The sequence below is a fragment of the Babylonia areolata genome, chromosome 31 (assembly GCF_041734735.1).
Source record: "Babylonia areolata isolate BAREFJ2019XMU chromosome 31, ASM4173473v1, whole genome shotgun sequence".
Lineage (NCBI taxonomy): Eukaryota > Metazoa > Mollusca > Gastropoda > Neogastropoda > Buccinidae > Babylonia > Babylonia areolata.
The window spans coordinates 3,954,830-3,974,451 of NC_134906.1; the positions used below are offsets into that span (position 1 = coordinate 3,954,830).

A 19,622-nucleotide genomic window follows, 5' to 3' on the forward strand; every position below is an offset into this window, starting at 1 on the left:
ATTCTATGATAGGAATTCCTTCTGTCGCTCTTGTTGTTTCTGGCTTCATTCTTTTTCTTCTTCTTTTTTTTTCTTTTCTGTTCTACTTTTCTTTCTTTTTTCTTCATTTTCTGCCGTGTTCGTCCATTGACTTATATCCTTTCCAGACAGTCTTGAATTTTTTTCCTTCTTCTTTTTCTGAATTAGATGATCAGGCATTCTTACTGATGTGGTTTTTAATCCGGGTTTTTTTGTTGTTGTTGTTTTGTTTGTTTGTTTTTTTGTTTTTGTTTTTTCTTTTTTTAGCCTTGGACATGTGAAGTTGTGGACATGTGAAGTTGTCATTGTTTTTAATATGTTTTTATGTGTAGGCTGTTGTTTTTGTTGTTGGTTGGTTTTTTTGCTTGTTTGTTTTTGTTTTTTGGTGGTTGTTTTTTTTTTGTTTTGTTTTTGTTGTTGTTATCCTTTGGTGAAAAAATTAATGGAATTGTTGTCAGATATCACTGTCCCAGGTATATGTACATGAATAATATTACTATGATTATGCTTTTTTTTTTCTTAAAGGTTTGACAGGATAAATATTGAAACTAATTTTTTGCTCTGATTTGACACTATATAATGCAGTCGATTAGGCTATAAGCAGGACTGATTGCAATGATGATGATGATGATGTATCAATATTTATAATAATAATAACACAATGAATATATTCATTCATGATAATAATTATTGATGATAATTATGATGGTGATGACAGTAATGGTGATGATGATAACAGTAAGAATAATAATAACAATAATAGTAATAATGATAATAATAATAATACTAATAATAGTCAAATAACAATAGTGATTAAGAAAATATTACACCTCTGCCTTATTTCAGGATCAGTAAGAAGTTTGAAAAATATGTCAAAGGACTTGGCAGCTCCAGGTACGTTCTTAAGGGTATTTTCTACCCAGTTGAAAGTACTATTTCTACCCAGTTAGATATGAAAGTAGTGTCTGAATCTGTGAAAAAAAAAACCCCCAAAAAAACCGTGGATGCCAGCACAAGCTTTCAGTATTGATCGAGACTTTCTTCAGGTGCAATGAGAATGGCTCTTTCTATGTTATTGGCACTTTTTGTGACAATTTAAAAATCTTTTTTTCTTTTTTAATCGGTGACGAGGAAAACCGCGCACGCATCCAGCCGAGTCATCAGTGTGGTCAGTGGCTACGTTTCAGTCAATGCTTGCTCAGTCTCACACCAGAAAAAAAAAAGAAAGAAAACCAGCCCCTAAAAAAACATGTACATAGTGGTCACTTTTACTGGTGCAATAAACCGAGCAGAGTAGCGTGGTATAAGTTGTTTGAGTGTGATCGACGAGACAAAAGGCGTCATGGTTGTTGAAATGTTCACAAAGTGCGTGAACCTGGAGGGGCAGTAAGTAACGCAGGCTCAGCGCCATCAACATCTGGTCATAGCTTGTAATTACTTCCCCTTCATTTTTCTGTCAATGGTTTCAGTTTTAAGGAGTCTAAAGTGTGAAGGCTGATTCATATTCACCACACCACATCTCCTTAAAAAAAAGTTAATCAAATTAAATTTTTAAAAAATTAAAAAAGCAATTGCCTGACCAGTTCATAGTTCCAACACTCTGTTATGCTTTGAGACAGTGAATTCTGGGGAAAAAATTGATAATGATTTTATTTCTTTATTCACATGAGCGAAGGTGACCGTCCTATTACAGTCCTAAGGACATAATTATGCACTCTTTGTATCTTTTAAAAATGTCTGTTTTTTTGTTTTGTTTTTTAAACATTTTTTTTTATCTTATTCTATTTCATCAGTTTACTTGTATTACATATTTCTGTATTTGATTTTTAGACTCTCAGGAACTTCCCAGCGTGTCTAGTCTTCGAGTTGGTTAACGTGTTTTCCATTTATTTATCTATGTATTTTAGCAGATGTGGTGTAAAACATATGGATCAGTCTATGTGCTTTACAACCTCCTTGACACTGTAGGTACACATGTATGACAAGCACTGAGAATAGTTTATATATATATATATATATATATATATATATATATATATATGTATATATATATAGTTTTACATTTTCTCCCAGTTTTTTAGATTACACAGATTATGTAAACTGTGGTACTGATTGTATACTTTCACTTGGTATTTTAACAAGTGAATAAAATGACATATATAATCAGGTAATTTATTCCGGGAAACTTTTGCACATGATTCACAGCCAGAGGGATGAAAACTATGTTACCAGAGCAGGTGAGCAGATCAAGTGATGTCCTTACAAATCAGAGCACCAAGAATCTAAGTCGATGTTTGCTTTAAATGCATGTATTTTTATGTTATCTTTAGTAGATTGAAAACCAGTCTTTCAAAAAAATAAAAATGAATGAAAAAAATTTTTTTTTAATTTTGAAAAATAAAAAAAGTGCCTTTGTTACGTAGTTCACCAGATAATTAAATTCTATTCAGCTTGGCTATTGGATTTCTTTACCGAATGATTTGTTTGTAGATTATTACATTATTTATCAAGTTGTTGGTTTGGGGGTGGTTTTGTTTGGGGGTTTTTTTTTGTTTTTGTTTTTTGTTTTTGTTGTTGTTTTTAACACTTTGCTCTGAGCAAATGTTTCAGAACATTCGTTCATGATAGCTGTTTACCTTGTCGTCAACACACGTGGCAGGACTGAACGACATACCAGTCACATTGGGATTTGGGATTCACCTGAACTGTACACAATTCATCCACACCACAATCATATTTCTCTTTCGCTTTGTTGGGAGTTTTATTTGTTGTTGTTGTACAAGTATCTCTCATGTCTGGTCTTTCTCTGGTTCACAGTGACATCACCCGTCCCATGTCTTGACACGTGCTTCAGCTCTTTGTGGCTGGCTGGACAGTAAGGAACAAAAAGATTGACAGAGCAACTGTTATCGTCAGTTGGGGGGCTTAGTAGGTGGTGTCCTTGGTATGTTCAATCAGAACAGGCACCACCGAACACCAACAAAGTGACTCAGCAGCAGTGCAGGGTCTCCTTCTGGTGTGTGGCCTCCTGGCGATCTGAAATAGACAGTTGGCACAAGCTTCTCCGTGTTTACGAATGTTTTGTCAAGTTGTTTTCTTGTTTTGTTCTGTAAGCTAAGATGGATCAAGGTATAGATTTTATTTCAGCAAGGTAGAAATAGGAGGGCAGATGTTGTGTTCACCAGCCTGGATTGTCAGACTGGGAAGCCCAAACTGAAAATCCTATTGTCACTTTTTATTTTCTTTCTTTATTTTTCCAGAACATGGGTGCCTGCTCTCATTTTCTCCTTATGGTTCTGGTCAAACTATTGTGTTTTCTGTCTTGTGTATATAATATTTTATGTGTGTGTGGTCTGTGGTATTGTCTTTGAAAAACAAAAAGCCTTTGCATTGTTAACATTTTAAAATGTTCTTAATTGTGTGCTTGTTTTTCTGTATTGTATTGTTTTATACAAACATGCGCACACAAAAATACACATGCATACACACACACACACACGCATTTACAAATCGACAGGCAAGTAGGCAGAAAGATGATTGACAGACAAACAGATGGACAGACAAATGTAAGATCACATATAGGTACATAAAACAGACAGGTAGATGACAGATTGAGTGAAAACACACTGATATCTTAATTTATCCCCAACATTGTCCAGACAGTGGCTATGTGATATTCTGAAGGATGTGTGCATATCTGTGTGCTGTAGTTTCTGCATGCAGGGAAATGGGGCCATCATAGGAGTGATCCTCAAAAGGTTTGAATGAAAACAAAGTTCTGGTCAGTGTATCATCATCAGATGACAGTGTTTGTGATATATACACCACCACAACTGAAGAAAATGTTGTCATGGTTTAGTGCCAGTGAAATGTCTTCATATTTTTAGGTGTGTTTTTTTCCCCCCTTAAGTATTGTGACTTATGACGTGCTATGGTCTGGATACCCTGAGCTCTCTGTTCTAACTACTGCTTACGCCAGTTTCACTCTCAAGGAGCCAGTTGCATCGCTTGGTTCGAACTTTTTGACAGTTACGCGTGACTAAATGCCTACATTGACCGAACTATGCCATTGGTCAGTTCCATACTACACACAGTTAGTAGCAGGTTATGACCATACTAGGCTCTTCCGTCCGAGCAATGCAACTGGCTCCTGCAGGGCTCTATTCTTGGGGATGAATTTTCTCACTCCACTCTTTCCATCTTGGATAAAGTTTTGTTTTTCTTTGTTGATGTACTACTCAGTATATATACACAATGTATTTTTGTTATGTTTTAACATTACAAATAGTTTTTGTGTTAAAAGGAGGAGCTTGTATTATACTCCATGTTTGGTGATACATATACTGTACCATGTCAAACTGATGCAAACTAGGCCTATCGGTTTGCTCTGCTTGGCCAAATTTTGCGTGGCTAACAGTGAAAAGACGACCCATCTTGCCCGGTCTGCTTTTAGCCAATTAAACGCCTGATCAGGCTACTTTAATAGTAATGTTCTTGAAGCTCAGTCTCACAAAGGCTTCACTGACCTTGTGACCTATGACCATGGTGATGTCAAAAACCCAAGTCTGTCACTGTCAGATGAAGCCAGACACTCTCATTTGAGGATATTTTCAGGACAGATCTGTTGGCTCATACTCAGAGAGCATCCACTGGTTTGTCATGGAATCATAGTGCATGTGTGTGGACATGCTCACAATCAATGAATCAATCAGGACTTCTGCCTACATTATTGTAAGGTGTTTGGATTGACTTCTAGGTATCCTCACATATGCAAGTGTTGAAACCTGTACACTTTTGACGGTAATATACGAATGAAAATAAATGCACGAGTAGAAGGGTATTTTCTTTTTGTTTGAAAAGATAATTAAAAATAGGAAGTAGGCATCTGAACCTGTCTTAGACTGATGGTACTTGGAGAGAGAGAGGAAAAACACAGACTGTCCTGTAAATCCATTCCTCTCCTTCAGAAGAAAAAAATAGAACTGTGAGCTGTGAAGGGATCCTAAAAGGAAGCAAAAAAAAGGTTGGGGAGGGAAAATGAAGTGAGAATATAGTGTGATATAGAAAGTAACATAGGAACATGGGGTGGGAAACAAACACACACACACACAAATATCAAGACAAAATAGAGAAATAATAATAATAATGGACATTTGCTGAGAGCTTTCCTCCCTTAAAAAGAGCACTTTACAATAAACATTAAACATGCACACACACGCGTGCAATAACTCACAAAAGAAAGAAGAAAATGATTTAGCACACAATATAAACTGATTCAGAGACAACGCGTATTACATTACATAATTACACACATATACACACACACAGGAAAGAGAGAGTTTGAATGGCTTATAACTGAAAAGGTATGGAAGGTCTATGAATAGGCATTTTCAAAAAGATGTGTTTTCAGACAAGTTTTAAAAGATTGAATGAGGGAGAGTGGCGAAGATCGTGAGGTAAACTGTTCCAGACATATGGAGCTGAATGAGAAAAGGAAGAATCACCAAAGGACTGGGTTTAGACACGGGGAGCGAGTAGCCACCCTGAATCGGAAGATGATCTGAGTTGTGGTGAGGGTGACAAGTGATGTAATTCATTCCCTATTGGTTTCCTTTGTCTACATGAATCACTTCTGTGATCCCTTACAAAACTCAGAACTGCTTTGAATTGATATTGTTTTGAATAATTAATGTTGACTGTCAGTTCTTTTGTGCCAAATAAATGTGATATTGTAAATATGTGATGTGTGTGTGTGAGTGTCTTGTGTAAAAAGCGCAAAGCCTTTCTTTCCATGGAATACTGCTGCGCAACTCCTATTTGCCTCTGCATGTTAAAACAAGAGAGGCAAGGCCTTCAAGACTCACTTGTGATAAATTAAGTCCCCTAGCATTAATTACAGTGTAATTTCCCTTTTTTTACTATCTGCACCAAAACGTTTGCAAAATAAATAAAACTTCCATGCTTAGCAAAAGCAGTTCCTGTTTGAACAAAAAATGATAATAATGACTGCTCTTGTTGTGTCAGAATAAGAGGTCAAAGTGGGAAGTTTAGAGAATACAAAAAATATAACAGTAAATGCAGTTTGCATATAATTAGGCTTCTTTTTTTTTTTTTTTTTTGTGCCCATCCCAGAGGTGCAATATTGTTTTAAACAAGATGACTGGAAAGAACTGAATTTTTCCTATTTTTATGCCAAATTTGGTGTCAACTGACAAAGTATTTGCACAGAAAATGTCAATGTTAAAGTTTACCACGGACACACAGACACATGGACACACACACAGACAACCGAACACCGGGTTAAAACATAGACTCACTTTGTTTACACAAGTGAGTCAAAAATTACCAGTGTGTGAGATGGACCTAACTCCTTCTCATACTGATGTACAAAGACACAACTTACCCTCCATATCAACAAAACCACACAAAAACCAGTCACATTTTATCATATTGCATCTGCAAAGGAATCCAACTTTCACAGGCACATTCTTGAAATGCAAAGTTTCCTAAAGTTTAGTCAGTCCCCTAAAAATAGCACCCTCCACACGCACCTCCTTCAACAAACACACGCCTCCCTTCCAATATAATATACTCAAAAGAAGCCAGTGCCATGATGTTTCTAAGCCAAAATCTGAGTAATGAATTAACAAGAAGAAGAAAAAATAGATCAACAAACACAAGCTGACGCAGAACACGACAAACTAACACTTGCGTTATGCAGTTTCAAACAGCCAATCAAATCCTTCCATTTGCCCAGTCTGATCCAATATTTATTGTACAATCATCATGTGATCCGATTCTGTACACAAGTCTCATCCAACATTTTCCATCATAGACTCTGACCTGAAATCAAAGTACAAGCAAACAGAGACATCAACAGGGCTCTCACCAACTGCTTCACTGAAGTAGTCACTTCTGCCAGAGAACAGAACACAGTAAATAAATTAAAAACACACTGTTATAAACTGAAAAAGAAATCTATAACTTATACATTTTGACACAACATTCAAAACAACATAGATTGGTCAGTGGATTTTTTTTTTTTTAATGAGTTTGTCAAAAAATGTTGTCGTTTAGTACTTTCTGCCTGTGAAACTGATGGTTCTCTCTCTCTCTCTCTCTCTCTCACACACACATTGTTGGTTATGTTCTGAAGTAGCACATATTATTTAAAAAAACAAAAAAAAACAAAAAAAAAACCACAGCAACGACAACAGCAAAAAAAATCACATTTATCTCCATCAGTCAGTAAAGAGGTCTCAAATCGTTGACATGGAAACACCAGTCTTTCTCAGTCGCTCGCACACACACACTAACACACACACACACAATCCCTTCACATTCTTCTTCCGTCAGTCTCTTATCTGTTGTAACCAACAGACAACACTGTCAGTTTCACACACTTAATCTATTCACATTCCCTTTCAGTCTGTCTCTCCTCTGTTGTAACCAACAGACAACACTTCTCTTTCTCCTGCTCCCACCGTATACAAATGTATAATCTGATTCACTTTCTTCAACACACGTGTCTCGTTCTGTACAATGTCAGCCGGCGACTGGGAAACTTTCTCTCTTGGGAATTCCCCAGAGACTGTTTCAGGACCAGTTGTAGAACTCTCTCTCTCTCTACCGACTCTCTCTCACCTCTCCTTTCAATTTCAGTACTCCGCCACCACTCCTGCCTTCATCTCTTCCCCACAGCTCTCTTTCTCACTCATGATCATTGTTTCTCAACCACTCTTCCACGCCCAGTATTGCATATTATGGAATTGTCTCACTTTGTCTCTCACTCTGAACCTACTCTACACCATCCTCTCTCTCTCTCTCTCTCTCTCTCCCGCTCTCATTCTCACACAAAGTAAATATAGAATCTGATTATCTCTTCTCCTTTCTCACACACTCTGCCTTTCTCACCTTGCAGAAACAAATGATTATATTTGGTGTGGTGTGAAAAAATTGGTAGTATTCGTCAAGTACAATCTACAAAAAAGAAAAAAAAAAGAATAGTAATAATAATTACATCTCATTCTCAGCCCTATCACTTTAATAGACAGCCTACCCGTTATATCTAACTCTCTGCGAGTTTCTCTCTCTTTCGTTCTCACTCTCTCTCTCACACACACAACTGAACACACTCTTTATCATACATGCAGAGAGACATGCACACAAATACTAAATAATCTACCACAACAAAAGCTACCCAACCAGTAAAAAAAAAAAAAAACCACAAAAAAACCCCACCAGTATATATCAAAAAAGAAACAAAGTTCACCATCACTATCAACCCTCAGACTTTCTGGTAACCCCCGTCTCTATTAATGTACCGACTAACCACACGAGTGATGGCGGACTGTCTGAATGAACGGAGACCACAGCTGTGCCCCAGTCCCAGCCCATCTTCTGACCCATCCCCACCACGGCCACACACCACCATAGCCAATGGCTGAACACCATGGCCACACACCACCACGGCCACACACCACCATAGCCAATGGCTGAACACCATGGCCACACACCACCACGGTCACACACCACTACAGCCACACACCACCACGGTCACACACCACTATAGCCACACACCACCACACAAACCACTTTAACCACACACCATCACACACCCACAAATACCACACACACCACCATACCACAAATACAGGCCCTGGTTTGTATTCACAACATGACACTCCCTCCCCACCCCCATACCTCCCCCCCCCCCCACCATCCCACAACTCCTTTTCCCCACCCTTATCCTCTCCTCACCCTGTATATAATTATAACCACAAAAAGTCCTGCCTGAGTTTTCTGAGTTATAACCCCTGGTTTCCATGAAGATTTTTCTGGTCTCCCTGGTGAACATATGTGTGTAGACCTGCTAGTGCCTGAAGCCCCTTTGTGTGCATAGGCACACAAAAGATCAAATACGTTCGTTAAAGACCCTGTAATCCATGTAAGAGTTTTGTGGGTTATGGAAACAGGAACACACCCAGCATGCACATCCCGGATAACAGATATGGTTGGGTAAAAACCAAGCAAATGGTCATACATGCAGAACGTTACATGTCTGTGTGAGTGTGCATGAATGCAACCAGACAAAATGACACAGGAAATGAATGATGAGCGCCAAAGGGCAGCTCTAAGTCGGCTCTACCAAAGTGGGCAGCTTGTGAAAATGACTCTGGAAAGCACTTAGAGCCTGGTCTATACAAGTACCCACATCATCAAAATATATACTCAAACCCAAGTCCAGGAATGTGAACTCAGATCCCAGTTTCACTACCCCCCCTCCCCCTCCACGTCCCCTGGCTTTGCCCCCTCACCATCCTCCTCCCAGCAGGCTTTCCTGGCTAACACCCACTTCTACGTGTTGGGATTCTGCCACCGAGGCGGTTTCTAATCCGCTGTCCCCATCCCTCCCTTACTCTCTTGCCATTGCTCTGTACAGAGCGCTCCTGATGGACACAGTTGTCATACTTTCCTCTCTTCCCTTCCCACACACACACACACACACACAAAATGAAAAATACCTGCTCAAGTCAGGCAGCCCTCAAGACCATGTGGATGGGTGTTCCTTCTCTTCTCATCAGATCTCTCCACTCCCAATGTCAGTCAGTTGTCCTCGCCACACAAATGTAAGCTCAGAAAATCGCATGCCACCACGTATCTAAACAGTGGAGCATAATGGTCTGCACCAGGTTTGCTTCATGATACTTGGCAAGCTTGCCGGCCTGGCAGTGAAGGAAAGTGATAGCTTGCATATGGCGGTAGAAAACTACGAGGCAAACTACGTTGTTATGATCAGAGCATGTCTGACCAGCCTTATCTCCTCCCATGCCATGAAGGCATTGTTCTTTTTCCATTTTCAAAGCCAAGGAAACTAATTTATACATAAAAGCTAGAAGACTATAAAACATAAATGAAAGCACTGAACTTTGTAGCCAACCCCATGATCAGCAGAACCTAGATGCCATCTTCTCTTTCACCTGCCAGGTGTATCTTCCAGGCGGATGGTGCAGAGTTTAGTGCGTGGGAGTGGAGAGATCTACCACTCCTAGCCTCCACCCCCACTCCTCGGACCCCCCTAGCTCTCTTCCATCCCCCATTCTCTCCACACTTTGCCACGGCCACACACCACCAATCACGACAAGCACACACCACTATGGCCACACACCACCATGGCCACACACCATCCTCGAACACTCGACCTCATCCCCACCCACCAACACAGCACATGAAGATTCAACTATTGCCCTCATGACCCCTGCACCATCCTCCCTCCCCCCTCCCACACACCACCAATCACCATGGCCACACACCATCCCCAAACTCTCACCCACAAACCAACACAGCAAATAAAGATTCCCCCGTTGCCCTCATGACCCCTGCACCATCCCTCCACCCTTCTTCCAACCCAGTGACACCACACAACGCTGCCCTGCCTGAGCAAAAGCTTAGCTGGCTCTGTAGTCCATGGTTTTGAAGAAGTCCACAGCCACACACCACCATTCACCACAGCCACACACCATCCCCCCAACTCTCCCCCTCACCTTTCCCCGTTGCCCTCATGACCCCTGCACAACCCCCAACCACCACCCACCGACACCACACAACGCTGCAAGCCCCCACACCCCCCATCCTCCCCTGCGCGCACACACACACACGCACACGGAAAAATCTTAGCTGGCGCTGCTGTAGTCCATCGTCTTGATGAACTCCACAGCCGAGCTGAACTGCATCCACCAGTACTGCTCCTCGCCCTGAAGGCGGTTGCCATAGAAACTCTCGACGTACTGGATGGTGGAGAGGAGGCAGGGGGGGTTGGCCTTGATCAGGACGAAGATGAGGACAGGCATGAAGTCGTCAGCAGCGGGCACAGAGCGCTCGTTGGCCAGGCTCAGCAGGTTCATGATGGTGCGGGAACAGCGCAACACACACTTCAGCTTGTCCTTGGGCGTCTGCACACCGCAACACAACACAACATGGACTGATGACAGCACACACTTCATACAATTCAACACAGCATAGAAGGATGACGGCGCACACTTCAGATTTCTCTTGGGCGTCTGGACACCACAACACAACACAACATGGATTGATGACGACAGCAATCATTTCAGCATGTGCTGGGTGTCTGAACACCGCAACACAACACAATATAGACTGATGACACCACATGTTTCAGATTGCCCGTCTGAATACTGCAACACACACAAAATGTTGACGACACACACTTCAGCTTGTGCTTGGGCATCTCAACACCGCAGAACAACACAACACAGAACAGTGATGGCACATGTTTCGGCTCGTCCTTGGGTGTCTGAACACTGCAACACAACATAGAATGATAACAGTACACACTTCACGCAACACAACACAACAGAGACTGATGGCAGTAATCACTTCAGCTTGTCCTTGGCCACGGGCATTCAAAGTGGCAGACATGGGGAATCCTCTGTGTGTGCATATGTGTGTGTGTGCGTCTGCGTGTGTGTGTACGCCTGTGCGCGCGTGCATGCCTGCACGGATTCAAACTCAGCACCCAATGACTGAAGGTTCAAACCCTCATAACCACTGAGCTACTGCTCCCTTCAGGTGTCGGATCAGTACCTTGTAAGCGTTGATCATGTTGATGTCGTGCTGTGCGGCGGGCCAGGGGCACTCAAAGTGGTAGACGCGGGGAATCCTCAGGTCCTTGTGGTTGGGGGTCAGCAGGGTGCTCAGCTTCCGGATGTGTTGCTGGGCCAGTCTGCACACACACACACACATATATGCACACACACAAACATATTCATATATGCATGTGTGCACACACACACAAACATACATATATTCATGTATGCACACACACACATATATGCATGTATGCACACACACACACACACACACACATATAAACATGCATGCATACACACACACACACACACACGTAAATACATGTATGCACACACACACGCACACATACATGCATTCATGTACACACACACACACACACACGCATTCAAGATTCAAGTATGCACACACACACACACATTTGTGTATGCACACACACACACATACATACATTCATGTGCACACATACACACATTCATGTATGCACACACACACAAACTCACATTCATGTATGCACACACACACACAAACTCACACACACACACATACTCACACCCTTTCACAGACATGCTGCAGCTCCACAGCGGACACACAGGTCCATGAAACATGACACTCACTGGTCTCTGAGGATGTCGCCATCAGCGTTGGGGAACATGGCGTGGGAGTAGATCCGACTCATCAACAGTCGCTCAATGGCCGCACGCCCCAGCTCCAACTGAACCTCGTTAGCAGCTGAAACACGCAGAGTCATGTACCGGTTAGTTTAAAGCTGCTGCTTCTTTTGTTTGTGGGCTGCAACTCCCATTTCCCTCGTATACACAAGTGGGCTTTTTATGTATAAGACCGTTCATGCCCCCACACTGTAGGCAGTCATATCCCATTAACAGTGGGGGGTGCATGGCGAGTATGTTCTTGTTTCCAAAACCCACTGAACGCTGACATGGATTTCTGGATCTTTAATGTGTGTATTTGATCTTCTGAATGCCATGTCGTCAGTCATATTCCATTTTCAGTGCCATGTCGTCAAGTCATATTCCGTTTTCAGAGGGGTGTATGCCAGGTATGTTCTGGTTTCCATGACACACCGAACGCTGATACGGATTACGGGGTCTTTTAACGTGTGTATTTCTTAATCTTCTGCATGCATGTACACATGAAGGGGGTTCAACGGGCGCTTTCCCAGTTGAAAAGTCAAAGGTCCCATAACCTTTGCGGCCCTCAGAGCAGTGGATTCATATTCACTGCATCCAGGGCTTGGTACAGTAAGGCAGGGCCCAATCCTCTCCTTCAATGTGTAATAAACAGAGAACAACTCTCTCTCCCTCTCAATTACACACACAAACACACAACACACATGTGCACACAAACACTCACATACATGCACACACACATACACACACGCACACCCACACACGCACGTACACAAACACACAAACAGACATACACATGCTTGTGTGCGAACATGCACACACATGCGCTGTCACGGACACAGAAATCTATGACACTAACGACCCTGACAGACAGACTGTGGACACCATGACGACTGACCTTTCCATAGGTCATCCTGCATCATGTCGTTGTACATCTCCTTCAGGAAGCTCTCCACCTGGTCTGTCTGTAACACATCACCACATCGCATCACACATCAACATCACATCGCTTCACACATCAACATCATGTCACATCACATCATATCGCATCGCATCACACATCAACATCATGTCACATCACATCACATCGCATCACACATCAACATCACATCACAGGTCAACTTCACATTACATCACACATCACCATCACGTCACATCACATGTTGACTTCACATTACATCACATCGCATCACACATCAAAATCACGTCACATCACATGTCAACTTCACATTACATCACACATCAACATCACGTCACATCACATGTCAACTTCACATTACATCACACATCAACATCACGTCACATCACATGTCAACTTCACATTACATCACATCGCATCACACACATCAACATCACGTCACATCACATGTCAACTTCACATTACATCACATCGCATCACACATCAATATCACATCACGTGCCAACATCACATGTCAACATCTCATCACATCACACACCAACATCACATCACATGTCAACACCACATCACTTTTCAACATCTATCACATGTCAATATCTCATCACATCACACACCAACATCACATCACACATCAACATCACATCACATGCCAACATCACATCATATACACTGGCAAGACATCTTTTGTTAGCTTTCCACTGGTCTGTAACAAATAACATCACAAATGAAGATCACATCACATCAACAATATCGCATCACATCACACGACATACATCAATGTACATCTTTTGGATGGGATCCACCGTGCACACACACACACACAGACACAGACACACACACACAGCACAGCACAGCACAACACAGGGCTCACAGCAGACAAACAAGCTTCAGAACTACACGCGGCCTTCCGTACCTTTTCATCGGCCATCTCCAGCCTCTGGAAGTGGGCAATGAACTGCAGCACCCGGCGCTCGTGGCGCTCGATGAAGATGCGCACACACACGTTGATCAGGTGTTTACTGATGATCTCCTTGTCCCTGTCACAGACAGGTGTGCACATACACATCAGGTGGTTGGTTGTTGATGGTTTTGTGGCTTTTACCTGTCTGCTCAAATCACCTACAGCTAGCTTTTCACTTTTTTCTCATGTCTGAAAACACAGTATTCTTTACTGTCTGCTCTTATCAGATGTCTGTACCAATTCATGTCCTTAATTTTCTACTCTTATCTGACGTCTGTAAACACCATGTCCTTAACTTTCTGCTCTTATCTGATGTCTGTAAACACCATGTCCTTAACTGTCAAGTAAGATGTCTGTAAACACCATGTCCTTAACTTTCTGCTCTTATCTGATGTCTGTAAACACCATGTCCTTAACTGTCAAGTAAGATGTCTGTAAACACCATGTCCTTAACTTTCTGCTCTTATCTGATGTCTGTAAACACCATGTCCTTAACTGTCAAATAAGATGTCTGTAAACACCATGTCCTTAATTTTCTACTCTTATCTGACGTCTGTAAACACCATGTCCTTAACTGTCAAGTAAAATGTCTGTAAACACCATGTCCTCAACTGTCTATTCTGATCAAACGTCTGTTAGCACAATGTCCTATCTCTTCTCTGACCTGACGTCTGTAAACACCATGTCCTTGACTGTCAACTCTAAATCAGGTCTCTGTGAAAACCAAATCTTCACTTTTCCAGTCTCATCAGTCATCACAAACACTTGAAGTAATTGCCTTTCCATCCTACTCAGACATCATGCAAGCCTTAAGTAATTACCTTTCTACTCTAATCAGACATCATGAACACCCAAAGTAATTACCTTTCTACTCTACTCATTCATCACAAACACCTGAAGTATTTACCTTTCCACTCTACTCAGTCATCAGAAACACCTGAAGTAATTACCTTTCCACTCTACTCAGTCATCACAAACACCTGAAGTAATTACTTTTCTACTCTACTCAGTCATCACAAAAATGCCTGAAGTAATTACCTTTCCACTCTACTCATTCATCACAAATACCTGAAGTAATTACCTTTCTACTCTACTCATTCATCACAAACGCCTGAAGTAATTACCTTTCCACTCTACTCATTCATCACAAATACCTGAAGTAATTACCTTTCTACTCTACTCATTCATCACAAACACCTGAAGTAATTACCTTTCTACTCTACTCAGTCATCACAAACGCCTGAAGTAATTACCTTTCCACTCTACTCATTCATCACAAATACCTGAAGTAATTACCTTTCTACTCTACTCATTCATCACAAACACCTGAAGTAATTACCTTTCCACTCTACTCATTCATCACAAATACCTGAAGTAATTACCTTTCTACTCTACTCATTCATCACAAACACCTGAAGTAATTACCTTTCCACTCTACTCAGTCATCACAAACACCTGAGGTAATTACCTTTCTACTCGACTCATTCATCACAAACACCTGAAGTAATTACCTTTCTACTCTACTCAGTCATCACGAACGCATGAAGTAATTACCTTTCCACTCTACTCATTCATCACAAATACGGTTACCTGAAGTAATTACCTTTCTACGCTAATCAGACATCATAAACACCTGAAGTAATTACCTTTCCACTCTACTCAGTCATCACAAACGCCTGAAGCAATTACCTTTCCACTCTACTCAGTCATCACAAACACCTGAGGTAATTACCTTTCTACTCGACTCATTCATCACAAACACCTGAAGTAATTACCTTTCTACTCTACTCAGTCATCACGAACGCATGAAGTAATTACCTTTCCACTCTACTCATTCATCACAAATACGGTTACCTGAAGTAATTACCTTTCCACTCTACTCAGTCATCACAAACACCTGAAGTAATTACCTTTCCACTCTACTCAGTCATCACAAACGCCTGAAGCAATTACCTTTCCACTCTACTCAGTCATCACAAACGCCTGAAGCAATTACCTTTCCACTCTACTCAGTCATCACAAACGCCTGAAGTAATTATTTTTCCACTCTACTCAGTCATCACAAACACCTGAAGTAATTACCTTTCCACTCTACTCAGTCATCACAAACACCTGAAGTAATTACCTTTCCACTCTACTCAGTCATCACAAACACCTGAAGTAATTACCTTTCCACTCTACTCAGTCATCACAAACACCTGAAGTAATTACCTTTCCACTCTACTCAGTCATCACAAACACCTGAAGTAATTACCTTTCCACTCTACTCAGTCATCAGAAACACCTGAAGTAATTACCTTTCCATTCTAACCAGACATGGCAAACACCCGAAGTAATTACCTTTCCACTCTAATCAGACATCATAAACACCTGAAGTAATTACAAACATCATAAACACCTGAAGTAATTACCTTTCCACTCGAATCAAGACATGGCAAACACCTGAAGTAATTACCTTTCCATGCTAATCAGACATGGCAAACACCTGAGGTAATTACCTTTCCACGCTAATCAGACATGGCAAACACCTGAGGTAATTACCTTTCCACCCTAATCAACATTTTCTGCAGGTGAGACAGGGCGGACAGCAGACCCTGCCGACAGCGCACCAGGTAAGAGATGTAGGCAGCACGGTTACGATACTCTTCTCTCAGCGACTTCAGCAGCTTTTTGCACCTGTCAACAACAAAAAAACGCGGACTGCTATACAGACCATCTGCTCTCACAATCGTACACTGCAGTTCAATGTGGAACTCCTCTTCTGAAGCTTAATATAATTATGTATCCTCAGGAAGATGGCTTGGTTTGAAGTACACATCTACCTCAGAGTCAAGCTGGTGATGTTCTCTTTTAGAGAGAAGGCACAAAAAAAACAACCCAAAAAAACAAACAAACTGTGCAAAAAAAAGTTTCCACTTTTTCAACAGAGCGTTTTGCAAGATGGGTTTATGAAACATTTTTACATCTAATATCTTCAGTATCTGCTCTGAAATAGCAAATTATTGATGATAATGAAAATGATGATGACAGTCATCTGCATCATTTCAAAACAGCAGATGACTTACGATGATGATGAAGATGATGATCATGAGAGATGATGATGACAATGACAACAATGACACTCACCAATCTGTGTCAAACAGCTCCACACAGCTAGATGACTTACTAATGATGATGATGATAATGACAATGACTCGCCCATCATTGTTAAACAGCTTCACACAGCGGATAACTTGATGATGATGATGATGATGATTGTGATGATGACAACAATAACTCATCCAACAGCTTCAACAGCTGATGACTTACTCAAAACGATGATGATGATTATGACAACAACGATGACTCACCCAACAGCATCAAACAGCTTGACGCAGTGGATAACTTACTCATAATGATTATGACAATGATGATAATAATGATGATGACGACAATAATGAAGATGACGACAACGATGATGACAATAGCTCACCCATCAGCATCAAACACGCTTAACAAAATAGACGACTTACTCATAATGATATGATGATGATGATGATGACAATGAAGATGATGACGATGATGATAATGACAACAATGACAACGTCAGTGACTCACCCATCAGCATCAAACAGCTTGACACAGTGGACTTATAATGATGAAGATGATGACGACAATGATGATGATGAAGATAACAACAAATGTCAACAATGACTCACCCATCAGCATCAAACAGCTTGACACAGTGGACTTACAATGATGATGAAGATGATGACAATAATGATGATGAAGATAACGACAATGATGACTCACCCATCAGCGTCAAACAGCTTGACACAGTGGACTTACAATGATGATGAAGATGATGACAATAATGATGATGAAGATAACGACAATGATGACTCACCCATCAGCGTCAAACAGCTTGACACAGCGGACTTACTCATAATGATGAAGATGATGATGACAACGATGATGATGATGATGATAATGATTCTTCTTCTCATAATGATGAAGATGATGATGACACGATGATGATGACGATTCTTCATCTTCTTCGTTCATGGGCTGCAACCCCCACATTCATTCGTAGGTACACGAGTGGGCTTTTATATGTATGACCGTTTTTACTCCACCATGTAGGCAGCCATACTCCTTTTTTGGGGGTGCATGCTGGGTATGTTCTTGTTTCCATAACCCACTGAACACTGACATGGATTTGATCTTCTGCGTGTGTATACACACGAAGAGGGTTCAGGCACTAAGCAGGTCTGCACATAATCATGTTGACCTGGGAGATCGGAAAATTCTTCACCCTTTACCCACCAGGCGCCATTACCGAGATTGGAACCCGTGACCCTCAAGACTGAAAAGTCCAACGCTTTAACTACTCGGCTATTGCACTGGTCGATGATGATGATGGTGATGATGATGATGACGACGACGACGAAGACTCACCCATCAGCGTCGAACAGCTTGACACAGCGGATGACCTCATGCAGACGGGTGACCAGCTCCTTGTTCTGCAGGTTAACGGCCTCAGCCAGCTGGGTCCTCAGCAGGTACACCAGGTCGTGTTCCCGTGGCGACGACCCCATGCCCTGTCGGGGACTGTGGGACTGCAGCTGCGGGGGAAAGTGATATATACTGCTTGAGGTGTTGGTGTTTGTTTGGTGGTGGTGGTTGTGGTGTGGTGATGTTGTTGTTGTTGGTGATGGTGGTGGTGTGTAGAGACTCCTTCATTCATTCATTCTCTCCCCCTTAACCAAACCCCTCTCCATACACACACACACACACACTCTCTTCTCTCCCCCCCACCCCTCTCCTCACCTGAGAGACCCCAGGCTGGATCTCACACATGCTGAGCACCAGACGCAGTTTGCGCTTGGCGTCCTGAAAGGCGAAGCAGCCCTCCAGGTTGGACGGGTCCAGGAAGGGGGTGTGGTCCTCCAGTGGCCCCGCCCCCGGCCCCGCCTCCCCATTCACCACTGCACCACCACTGCCCTCTGGCCCCTGGTCCCCGTTCTCCCCCACAACCCCACCACCACTGCCGCCACCACCACCCGGCTTGGGGCCCTTTTTGGGGGTGCGGTACTTGGCCAGAATGTCGTCCGATGTTTCTGCAACAAAAACGACACGCGTTAGGTTGTGACCCCCAACTGTAAAAGTTCTCAAAAGCTGGTAAGAAAAAGTACGCGGGGGTTAATCTGCTACCAGTATGCACATATCTGGATATAAACGCAGAAGAAAACCTTGAGAAAATTCATTCAGTAAGAGTATGTATAACTCGAGTTATGATGCGAAAAAGTTACCAGTTCATTTTGGAAAAATGCCAGATGTCCACTGAAATATATATATATATATATATATATACATATCAGTGGAAAATATCCATGGAGTTTCAGTTTCATTTCAAAGAAGGCTTCAAAGCAAGCGGACTGATCAATTTACACCACCTCATGTCCTCTTCTTTTTTTTTTCTTTTTTC

General features: G+C 41.8%; 1 protein-coding gene across 1 annotated transcript in view; it reads right to left on the reverse strand.

The window, feature by feature from the left end:
* Positions 1–6,768: 6,768 nt before the first annotated feature.
* The window catches only part of LOC143276259 (GTPase-activating protein and VPS9 domain-containing protein 1-like), a 46,943-nt gene continuing 34,089 nt past the window's right edge, over positions 6,769–19,622 (reverse strand). The window contains exons 20-27 of the mRNA XM_076580745.1: positions 18,965–19,254; positions 18,593–18,759; positions 16,697–16,831; positions 14,108–14,231; positions 13,174–13,240; positions 12,243–12,357; positions 11,623–11,761; positions 6,769–10,970 (exon numbers count right to left, since the gene is read on the reverse strand). Of these exons, the coding sequence (XP_076436860.1) occupies positions 10,692–10,970; positions 11,623–11,761; positions 12,243–12,357; positions 13,174–13,240; positions 14,108–14,231; positions 16,697–16,831; positions 18,593–18,759; positions 18,965–19,254 (1,316 nt within the window). The 3' untranslated portion in view covers positions 6,769–10,691. The remainder of the gene's footprint in view (positions 10,971–11,622; positions 11,762–12,242; positions 12,358–13,173; positions 13,241–14,107; positions 14,232–16,696; positions 16,832–18,592; positions 18,760–18,964; positions 19,255–19,622) is intronic.